This window comes from Microtus ochrogaster, unplaced genomic scaffold (genome assembly GCF_000317375.1).
Source record: "Microtus ochrogaster isolate Prairie Vole_2 unplaced genomic scaffold, MicOch1.0 UNK35, whole genome shotgun sequence".
In the NCBI taxonomy this organism is placed as follows: domain Eukaryota; kingdom Metazoa; phylum Chordata; class Mammalia; order Rodentia; family Cricetidae; genus Microtus; species Microtus ochrogaster.
This window is the reverse complement of record NW_004949133.1, coordinates 39,881-50,733: the sequence shown is the minus strand read 5'-3', so window position 1 is coordinate 50,733 and position 10,853 is coordinate 39,881. Positions and strand designations below refer to the sequence as shown.

Genomic DNA, 10,853 nt, shown 5'->3' with positions numbered 1-10,853 from the left:
AGAAGACAGCATTGGATCCCTTGAAGCTAGAGTTATAGGCAGTAATGGATGCTGGGGATTGAACCCAGGTTCTGGAGGAGCAGTCAGTGGAAGAACAACCAGCATTTTTGATCATTTAGCCAACTCTCCGGCCTTTGATTCAAATTTTTGATTACTTGGAAGAAGTTTTAAAATACAGGCAGTATCCTTTATTATTAGAAAGAGGGGCTAGAGAGGTGGCTCAGTGGTTAAGAGCACTGGCAGCTCTTCCAGAGGTCCTGAGTTCAGTTCCCAACACCCACATGATATGATTCACAGCCATCTATAATGATATCTGGTGTTCTCTTCTGGCATGTAGGTATACATGCAGACAAATACTGTATACATAATAGGTAAATAAATCTTTGAAAAAATGAGAAGTGAGAGATGAAATCCATAGGGCCCACTCATTAAATATCGATAAAACTAAAATGCTTAATATCTGCTTTGGATTTAAAATTTCTCCTGACAACTTAGAAGTCATATTTGGTATAATTAATTGCCTTACTTTTTCTTCCTTCCTGGGATAGCAGTATTAGCCAGAAATGGTCACTACTTTGGAATTTGACAATAAGCTTATAAACACTTACGGTCATTGTAGAGATTGATGTCAGCATGTTGATGTCAACACATGCTAACTTGGAAGTGAAATGAGTGATGCTACCTGATGCTTTATGCTTTCTAGTCAGGAAGAGCTGAGAGTTCCCTTTAAAACATCACTATTCCTTGTTTGCTTCCATCTGCTCTTTGATGTTTAATAGAACTGTCACCACTATTGTCCCCTGCGCAGTACCCTTGTCACTGTCCATAGCAAAGAATACAGCAAGTGGTCACAGAGGTGACTGCATTTGATTCGAAAGCTTAGCTTAAGTATCACTGGGTTTTGGATGTGGGGATAGTAATAACACTGTTTGCTGGGGTCCTCCCTCAGCATCCTGGCTGCTGTGTTGCTGTGGAGTGTGGAAATCAGACACCGTGGGCACCGTGTTGTTCAGTGTTAACTAGGATATCACCAGTGCTGAGACACATTATTGGCACTAGTGGATGAAATTTCATATAGGGTGAATTATAAATAATACTGTCTTTTGGATATGATAAGGTATTGCAGGAGAAATCAAGTATTGTATTCTTAAAACTTTGCAATAGATTTGAGATGTTTCAAATCAGTTTTTTAATAGAAACATAAAAAATATTTGGAATAACAATAAAATATGAAAATTGGAAGATGTCAAAGGCTTTTAATTTACAATTGAGAAAGTCCTAAAGCAGTGGTTCTCAGCCTTCCTAATGCTGCAACCTTTAAATACAGGTCTTCATGTTATGGTGAACCCCAACCATAAAATTATTTTCATTGCTATTTCTTAACTGTAATTTTGCTACTGTTATGAATCATAAATATCTGATATTATGTCTGTGAACCCCAACCATAAAATTATTTTCATTGCTATTTCTTAACTGTAATTTTGCTACTGTTATGAATCATAAATATCTGATATTATGTCTGATACTCTTAGGCAACCCCCTGAGAGGGTCATTCAAGCTGGGCAGTGGTGGCACATGCCTTTAATCTTAGCACTTAGGAGGCAGAGGCAGGAGGATCTCTGTGAGTTCGAGGCCAACCTGGTCTACAGAGCTAGTTCCAGGACAGGCTCCAAAGCGTCAGAGAAATCCTGTCTCAAAAACTTAAAAAAAAAAAAAAAAGTCATTCAATCCCCCAATGGGGTCATGACTCATAGGTTGAAAACTGCTGACCTAGAGAGTCGAATAACTTGATAACCACCATGTGCCCTATAAGTACTCACAACAGGATTTGAACCGTCTAACTTTCCTTTGCAAAGTTTAGTGTCAAAAAACAAAATCCTGCTTCACAATCCTTCCTGTCATCTGGTCTTAAATAAAGAAAAGAAAAATTAAGAGAGTCAAAGCATGTAAATGAATTTTCCATTTCCCTTTTCCATCCCATAGGTATGTAGGATTTTGTATGAAGTTTGTTAATATGCTGCTGTCCCATGGGGTCAAGCCCATTCTTGTCTTTGATGGATGTACCTTACCTTCTAAAAAGGAAGTGGAGAGATCTCGACGAGAGTAAGTTGACTCCACATTTAGCATCTGGCTTAGCTGTGCTAAGACTAGACACTTCAGGATGTATGATACCAAATTTCTAAAATCTTGATTTCTTATACAGCGTAGTATGTGAGCACATTCCCTTAAATGATCTGTTTGTGTTAGATTGTTGTCACGTTTAAAAATAATTACCTTTTGACATGAAACATTGCTGTGGTAAAGTCGGCCGTCAGTCGGCTGCATACATTATCAGTCATGTGCTCAGCTGCAGAGATGATGCTGTCTGTAGTCCCAGCACATGGGAAGCAGAGGCAGTAGCAGGGTCCAGGGTCCTGGGTCATCTTAGTGAGTGTGAGGCTAGCCTGAGCTGCCCAGGCTGATATGCCAGCAGATCTGTTGTGCCGTTTTAAATGAGTTCAGCTCTTTCTTTCTAGAAAATCCCTGTAATTGCAGTTTTCCTATTGCTTCTTGAGTCTGCTTGTGAGTATTTATATTTCACCATGTGTTTCCCCTTCAGGAGACGACAAAGCAACCTTCTTAAGGGGAAGCAGCTCCTGCGAGAGGGCAAGGTGTCAGAAGCGCGGGACTGCTTCACCCGCTCCGTCAACATCACACACACCATGGCCCACAAAGTGATAAAAGTGAGTCAGTGAGAAGCAGCAAAGGCACCAAGCACACGCTCGGCCTGGGGTGCTGTGTGCAGAGATGCAAGGGGCGGATTCCCTGGGGCCTGTTTCTTACCCCACTGTGGTCGAATGTGCCTTTAACCATCAACTCGCGTTCTTTTCTGAATGATGGCCAGAGAGGTGGCCCACTGACTCTCTGATTGAGGGGCTCTGCAGAACCCCAGAGTCTGCTCCTGCTGTGGAGCTCCTAAGCACCCCTCATCCAGATCTTAGTCTCAGCCCCCACTTTCCTCGTCCTAGGTTTGTGTTGAGATTGCTTCTTAAAGTTAGGATAAAGTCGGGGTCAGCTGTGTGTACCCTGCTGTCCTGTCACCTGGTTCTGAGCTAAAATAAGCGCCCTGGGGCTTATCCCATAGTTCCTTTTCGTGTAGACATTTCTTTTGATTGTTGGTCCTGGCTTGATTCAGAAAGCAAGGGGGATATAGGCCAGAGTGAGCTATACAGAAACCACGTGCTCTCTGTTGCCCCTGAAGAGAGTTCCGTGTGCAGCAGAGGAGAAATCGCGATTGGACACAAGTGGTGGTGTCACGGGGGCACTTGGTAGGCAAGGGAGGAAGGAGAAAGGCAGAAGGATGTATTTCCCATGATGTAGCTGCAGCGATTAGGATCTGGAATTTACCGGAACTGTGTTAGACAGGCCTTCTGCCTGAAGAGGCAGCCTGCAGTCTTTAGAGGGAAAAGTGCTTGGACAGGTTCAAACAAGTATCCTGTTTACCTTCTGAGCATAACAATTCTTAAGGTAGAAACTTAGATAATCACCACTACTACCAAATATATTGCAGAATTTCTTCAGATTCATAAATTGATTATTTTTTCTTCAGGTGTGTGTGTGCTCAGGCATGCACACAGCACAGGTTGATTAGGGCGGTCAGGACAGCACTGACTGTGCGTCCTCCCTTCTAACCTCACTTGAGGCAGGGTCTGTGCTATTTATCAGTTCATGCCACCAGCCAGCTTCCAAGAATCCTTGTCTCTCCTTCTGTTCTGTGGTGGTGCTGGAGTCACATGTAGACTGTGTTGGACTCATCTCTTTAGGATCAGAACTAAGGTCTTCAGAATTATGTGGCCGGTGAGCTGTCAGCCAGGCCTATATAAATTCATTAAAACAAAGCAGTGTATAATGTATTCCAACTAAAAGGAGAACGATTCTGCTTCAAAGGACATGGATTCTAGAAAGTTATTATGGGCATGTGTGTGCGGCTGGTGACACCGTGCCGTTCTGATGCTGGGCTGCAAGCTCACTGTGGTCTCTCACAGGCTGCTCGGGCCCTGGGAGTGGACTGCCTGGTGGCTCCCTATGAAGCTGATGCTCAGTTGGCCTATCTTAACAAAACTGGAATTGTGCAAGCCGTCATCACAGAGGACTCGGACCTCCTCGCCTTTGGCTGTAAGAAGGTACTGGACTGCAGCTGCTGCACACATGCTATGGGGGGGGGGGGGGGTTGTGTGTGTTGGGGAGCCAAAGACCTCACCTGGAGTACTTGTTCATGGCACTTGGTATCAGTGAATTGCTTTTTCAAGTGTCTACCACTAAGCTACACCTCCACCTGTGAATGCTTTAGTGTTTAGCTTGTCTTTTAGTTGACTGTGTGTGTGTGGCTGAACCTCTGACTGCTAGACAAGCACTCTCTACCACTGGGCCACAGCCCTCGTCACTCCACTCTGACTGAATCTCCCTGAACTGCTCAGCCTGGGCGGGCCTGAACTCCGGGTTCTCCTTCCTCCCAACCTGTGTTACCAGGCCTGGCTAGTTTTACTTTTTAATATTAATAACTCACGCCTTACATTTTTTTATTAGGTTTTGTAAACGAACTTATCAATGACAGGGATATTATTCCATTATTTAGAAATAATATATTAACCAATTGAATGGTAAACTTTATAATGGTCTATTAAAGGAGGAGTTAAGATACAGAACCATAGGTGGTTCCCTTTTGATAACAGCTGTAATATGATTATGCATCTTCATAACCTGCTAGGACGCTCATCAGAATCTTAACTCTGGGTGATTCATAAACGGGGTGTGGACAACTTGGGGATTTTTCAATTTCCTGCAATAAGCACATATTGCCCAATGACAGTAACAGAAGACTGGCCACTTTAGAATGTAAAAGAGGGTCAGAAGAAAAGCCTGTGTTCTGGAGCAAGAGCGATTCCTTAGCATTGGTGTGATCCAGATAACGATAACGACGTGGCCTTTCCGGGTACTCACCGTTTCCCTCTGTGTGAAGGTGGTTTTGAAAATGGACCACTTTGGAAATGGACTGGAAGTGGACCAGGCCCGGCTGGGCATGTGCAAGCAGCTTGGGGACGTGTTCACGGAGGAGAAGTTTCGGTACATGTGTATCCTGTCAGGCTGCGACTACCTCTCCTCCCTGCGTGGGATCGGCTTAGCAAAGGCCTGCAAAGTGCTGAGACTGGCCAATAACCCGGATATCGTCAAGGTAGGAGGGACCCTCGCTCCACGAAGGAGCAGTCAGATGGCAGGGGGACTTCAAGTTCAAAGTGGGTTCTGAATTTTAATCTATAGCCTGTGCGTGTTACCAAAGGGAAAAGGTGTCTAGACTTGAAAACTCTTGACTTCTGGATCCTAGCACCTGGGAGTGGTTCTCAAGCCTTCTGGTCTAAGGATCTTGATATTCTGAAAAGTTCTGTGTGGTAATAGCTTTTGATTATATGGGTTATAGCTCTCAATACACAGTTTTAGAAATCCAAACAAAATTCTACTATTCATTCACTTAATATTCTGTTAGCAAAAAGCTCTTTCTGCTAACAGAAATCACAAAGCAGAACTATTAGCCCCTCCTGCACCATCTCAATCCACCCCCATTCAAATATTTTTGAGACAAGTTTTTATGAATACCAGAGTGCCCTTGAACTTGCTGTGTAGCCAAGGATGGTCTTGAACTATTCAGTTCTCAGATTTATTGTTTGCTTTGTTTTTTGGATATAAATCAATCATGAATTTGTAAAGGTGTGAGAGGAATTGGAATAGCAACTCCTTGATTAGGAAAAATACAGCCGTACTGATAAGGACACCCCATAGTCTTGCTAATATGCTCCCAAATCCCACCCACGGTCTTACGAGGAGGAATGTCGGGAGGTGGTGACTCATAAGTTCACATAGGCATTACGAACTGTGAGCCGGTAGAAGCCAGACTTCTCATTGTCCAGGTGTACTAGGAGAATCAGCAGGCAGATATCAAGACATAAGATGCGTGCATCCTGGAGGCACATTTCTTGTGTTGGTAGTAAAACACACAGGAAGTCTCTCGCTGTGTCCAAAAGAAACATTAGCACTAGTTTTGTGTCGAATGTGAGAATGTCCCTTCTGCTCCCATCGGATTGGTAGTATTAGTAGTCACTGCTTTCATGTTAGGGCATCCCGTGAAGTTACGTGAACAGAATGGGGTGTGAAACATGTCCAACAGGGACCACCGTAGGGGAATGGTGAAGTACCTAAATATTTCTTGGGGCTTATTAATATCCAAAGCTTGTCTCGGAATATGCCAGTAAGAAAAAGGTTCAGTTAACATTTTTTGTGGTCCCAAACTTGAATATCCTTTCCTACTCTATCCCAGATTTCTAAATCTAAAGTTCCCTGATCTGGGAACCAAGGGCTGCATTGCTGTACACATGGTAGGGAAACAATCAATTATGAAGTATTAACTTTAATTCCCCTTTTCTTTAAAGTATGCTGCATTATGTCTGTAGAGAGGTATCTTTCTTCAGACTCATTATGGCCCATGACTTCTCAAAATTTTTCAATTCTTTTCCCCTCTCTCTTGCCTGGTCTCTTACCCAGTTAGCTCTTGAAACCTTTAGGTGAAGTCCTGTTCTTACTGACAAAGGGGGCTTATCTCTGCAGGGTCCCTGTTCTCGGCATCAGTTGCCGAAAGGATAAAAACAGTATTTCTAGAAATGTATGCTTGACATAAGCCAGATATTTTGCATTTTGGATGAACAGTGCAAAACTGGGCATGGGGACCCGAGTTTTGGGTGATGTGGTATGGCCGTGTTTTCTGGTAAAAGTGTTTTTGGTGTGGGTAAAATCACTTGATTTTTGCCTCACTCTCCAGTGTCAGGTGTGGGATCAACACACTTCTCCTCTTCAGCTTTTCATGAGGTATTTTTACATCCATTATTAGGTTATCAAGAAAATTGGGCATTACCTGAAGATGAACATAACGGTGCCTGAGGATTACATCACAGGATTTATTCGAGCCAACAATACTTTCCTCTACCAGCTGGTGTTTGACCCCATCCAAAGGAAGCTGGTCCCTCTGAATGCTTACGGAGATGACGTTAACCCGGATACCCTGAGTTATGCTGGGCAGTATCCTTTCTGAGCCACGTGGTGGAGTTTCTCATTTACCCTGTTAGCGTTGTTGGTAATGGCACACTATTTCTTGGAAAAGAAAAACTCGAAGATCAGCCTTATATTTTATGGTGCAGATGGTCATATTCCACTCAACTTCAGAAAACCATGCTAGTGAAAAGTCAAGTTGTTGAATATGAACCCGAGGCTCGTCTGTGTAGCGAGCCGAGGCTCATCTGTGTGGCTAATGAATTGACTACACTGGCCCCAGGTCCCTTGCTCTTAGCAAACACATCAGAAGTGTCGCCCGAGATGGAGGCTAGCCTGGTTCCTCAGGAGTGTTTCTGGTCACTAGTACTCAGGCATTTGCAGAATCACTTAGGGAGCAGCCAGGACTTTCCCCACACATCTCTAGAAAGGGAGGAATTGACTCGGGCTTCTCTTCTAGAAGACGGACAGCTCCTACAGGGAAACAGGCCAGCAACCCTGCCTGTCCTTGGATGCTGATGTGAACAGTAGATGAGATCTCTGTACATCCCAAACCTTGAAGATTCTCTGTGGTAATGGACAACATTTTTATTTCTTAGTGCCGTATGATTCTATTGCTTGTTAATAAGGACCTTCTCCTTAGCCTTAGCAACCAGGTATGTCGATGATTCTGTGGCTCTGCAAATAGCACTTGGAAACAGAGATGTAAATACTTTGGAGCAGATTGACGACTACAGTCCCGACACTATGGTAACATTTTAAAAACTATAAAAGCACATTTTTGTTTTGTCTTAAGAACTTTGAGGCAGGTCTTCCTTTGCCCAGCAGCTGTGAAGTATTTCTATACTCAGTGCTATGCAGAGTGTCCTGAAACTTACTATGTCTACTAGGATGGCCTCAGACTCACAGAGATCCACTTGCCCCTGCCTCCTGGCTGCTGGAGATTAATTTGCTAATTTAAATGTGTAAAGACAGCACAGCCAGCACATCCCAGACTGCCATCTCAGTCACGATTCCCCAAACGATGAGACAAACAGGTTCTGTGCAGCAACGGCATAACACTGTACAACATGCATGAATTCTCAAAGAACAAAAGAAGTCATAGTAACTAAAAGAACTTAGGGAAGAAGTAAACATGCACAGAAGAGACAGTGCGGACTGCCAGGACACAGCATCGTAAAGAATACGTGTAAGGAAGGCAGCGGTGAAGAGGTCAAACACAAGGCAGGGTACTCATGAAATCTTGCTAGCTTATGAGTGAGCCTAAACAGCTTGGATTAATAGAAGAGTAAAAAATTACTAAAGCATAGACTTCCTCAGGACCCTTCCCTCCCTCGCTTCCTTTCTTCCTTCCCCTCCCTCCCTACTCCCTCTTGGCCTCACACTTGATAGACGCTCCACCACTGAGCCCCTTTGAATTTGAAATTGCTCACTAAGTCCCCCAGACTGGGCCTGAACTTACTAGGTAGCCTGGTCCTCCCTCCTCAACCCCCTGGGTAGCTGGGATCACAGGCCTGCGCCATCAGACCGTGCTCTAAAGCTTTGCTTTTGAACAGTAACTGAACACTGCTATAACCTTCCTCCTTGTTCTTTTCTAGCCTGTCCACTCAAGAAGTCATAGCTGGAATGACAAAGTGTGTCAGAAGTCACCTAATAGCATATGGCACAGAAACTATTGTCCTAGACTTGAGGCGAATGGTGTTTCCCATGCTCCTCGGTTGACAGAAAATTCAAGCACTGTGGGCCTTAAACAAGTAATTACCACTAAAGGGTTAAATCTTCCCAGGAAGTCTCCCATGGTAAAGAGACCAAGAAATGGTATGTACTTCATTTTTTCCAAATGTGGTGATTGTTGGTTATGGGTCCTCTTCCTCGGGGATCGTGGGGAAGAGGGAGCAGAAATGGTGCGGGGCAGGGTGCGAATGGCTGTGAACCTGCCGCATCAGCTACGGCAAGACCGCTCGGCGTTAATCCAGAGGGAGACAGCAGCGGGGCATCGCTTAATACGTATGCTTTAGTGCACTTAGCATGGTTCCGTCATACAGATGGAGCATAGCACTTAATTATGTGGGTGGCACACTTAAGAGAAGTCAGGCCAGCCTGGTCTACAGAGTAAGTTCCACAACAGCCAGGGCTGCACAGAGGCCCTGTATACAAATATACACCCCCCAAAGGGGGCGGGGGTGGCTTTGAGGATTTAAATCAATAATTTAGAGCAAGTGGTATCTTAATAGTTACTATTTTTGAAGACTTCAGAGATCTCTTGTTCAGTGTACTGATGTTGAATCAGTTGTCAAATTCATCCTTATATTTTCAGGTTTTGATCCTTTTGAAGATGTTATTTCAGTTTCTAGTTCTCTGTACCTTGGGTATACCTGAGCTCCTTAGTCATGGCGTGGCTGTGACTGACTGTAGTGGTCAGTGTGGTTAGCTATGCAGACAGAAGTCAAGTGTGCCCTGGTGGCCCCCAGGCCCTTCTGCAAGGCGGCTTTTACTGATGGCTCCTGTTATGTGCTTGTCATTGTTTCTGTCTCTGGCTGAGCCTAGGCTGAATTTCTCCAGTTGCTGTTAAAGCCAAGCACAGTGACATTGTAAACTTCCACGTAGATTTTTTGAAACTGTGACTCCTGTGTCTTGCATTTTAGGTTATATTGTATCTGTGTGTAAAATATTTGTATTCCACATTTGACCCAACAACTCTTGGCCTCGGGGCTTGGTAATGAAGAGCCAAGCTAGAACATTTACCTCAGCAACTGCCACGGAGGGTAAATAGTTGCTGGTTTTATTGGGATATTAAAAACTTTGAATCATTAATTATAGCTTTATATATAAGCTTCCCTCTAATTGTTTTCTACACTTAAGCTAAAAATAAAGTCAGTCATTCAGAATCTGTTATGCTCTGAAATTTTGGTTAGAGTAATTTCATATAAAATCATACAGAAAATTGATGTTAAATGTTAACTAATTTGCAAAGTTGTATAACACGGTTAAGGTCATTGTTTTTCAGTCATTCTTAATATATCCTTTTACGAGGCATAGCTTTTCAAAAAAACAAAATAGGATGGGTATATGGCTGCTGCGAGCTCTTGCCCAGCATGTGTGGGACAAAAAGGAGGCTTTGCCTTTAGGACACCAGGGCTCAGGATGTAAAATCCACGGCAAGTAGCCAGCAACAGAGGAAGCCCAGGTGTTTATGTATGGTTCTGTTTTTGTTTAGAGGCTCTGTCCGAAGATGACCTGTTGGGTCAGTATTCTTCATTTACAAAGAAGACCAAGAAAAACAGCTGTGGAGATAGCGCATCTTCTAACTCTTCCGAAATATCTGTGCCCAACCTGGATAACGGGACGGCTCACGGGACAGATGCACACACTCCGTCTAGGATAAGGAATAAATTCGCAGTGTTTTTACAGAGGAAGAACGAGGACAGTGGTGCAGTTGTAGTTCCGGGCACCAGAAGCAGGTACCGGGTCTCCAGAGCGCCCTTTAAGCTGGATGTACCATTCTCTGCGGGATCCCACTGCGTGCCTGTTTTCTTAGCTGCCTTAGGTCTCCGTTACATTACCGTTGTTGAGACAAAAGTGTCTGCTAGAAAAAAGTCACGTGATGAAGGAAAGGTTTGTTTTGGGTCACGTTCCAAGAGTGCAGTCCTTCACGTGTGTGGAAAGGTGTCAGGAGCAGGAGGCAGCTGGTCTGTCACTTTGCACCTCCAGTCAGGAAGAGGAAGATAGCGAGCCCCAGCTCCTTTGTCTTCAGCTCTAGCCCAGGACTCTAGTGCAAG

General features: G+C 44.0%; 1 protein-coding gene across 1 annotated transcript in view; it reads left to right on the top strand.

The window, feature by feature from the left end:
• The window catches only part of Exo1 (exonuclease 1), a 23,377-nt gene that overhangs the window by 3,630 nt on the left and 8,894 nt on the right, over positions 1-10,853 (top strand). The window contains exons 3-10 of the mRNA XM_005368523.2: positions 1,984-2,103; positions 2,600-2,723; positions 4,026-4,163; positions 5,000-5,212; positions 6,917-7,104; positions 7,731-7,824; positions 8,673-8,892; positions 10,292-10,535. Coding sequence (XP_005368580.1) covers positions 1,984-2,103; positions 2,600-2,723; positions 4,026-4,163; positions 5,000-5,212; positions 6,917-7,104; positions 7,731-7,824; positions 8,673-8,892; positions 10,292-10,535 — 1,341 coding nt within the window. The remainder of the gene's footprint in view (positions 1-1,983; positions 2,104-2,599; positions 2,724-4,025; positions 4,164-4,999; positions 5,213-6,916; positions 7,105-7,730; positions 7,825-8,672; positions 8,893-10,291; positions 10,536-10,853) is intronic.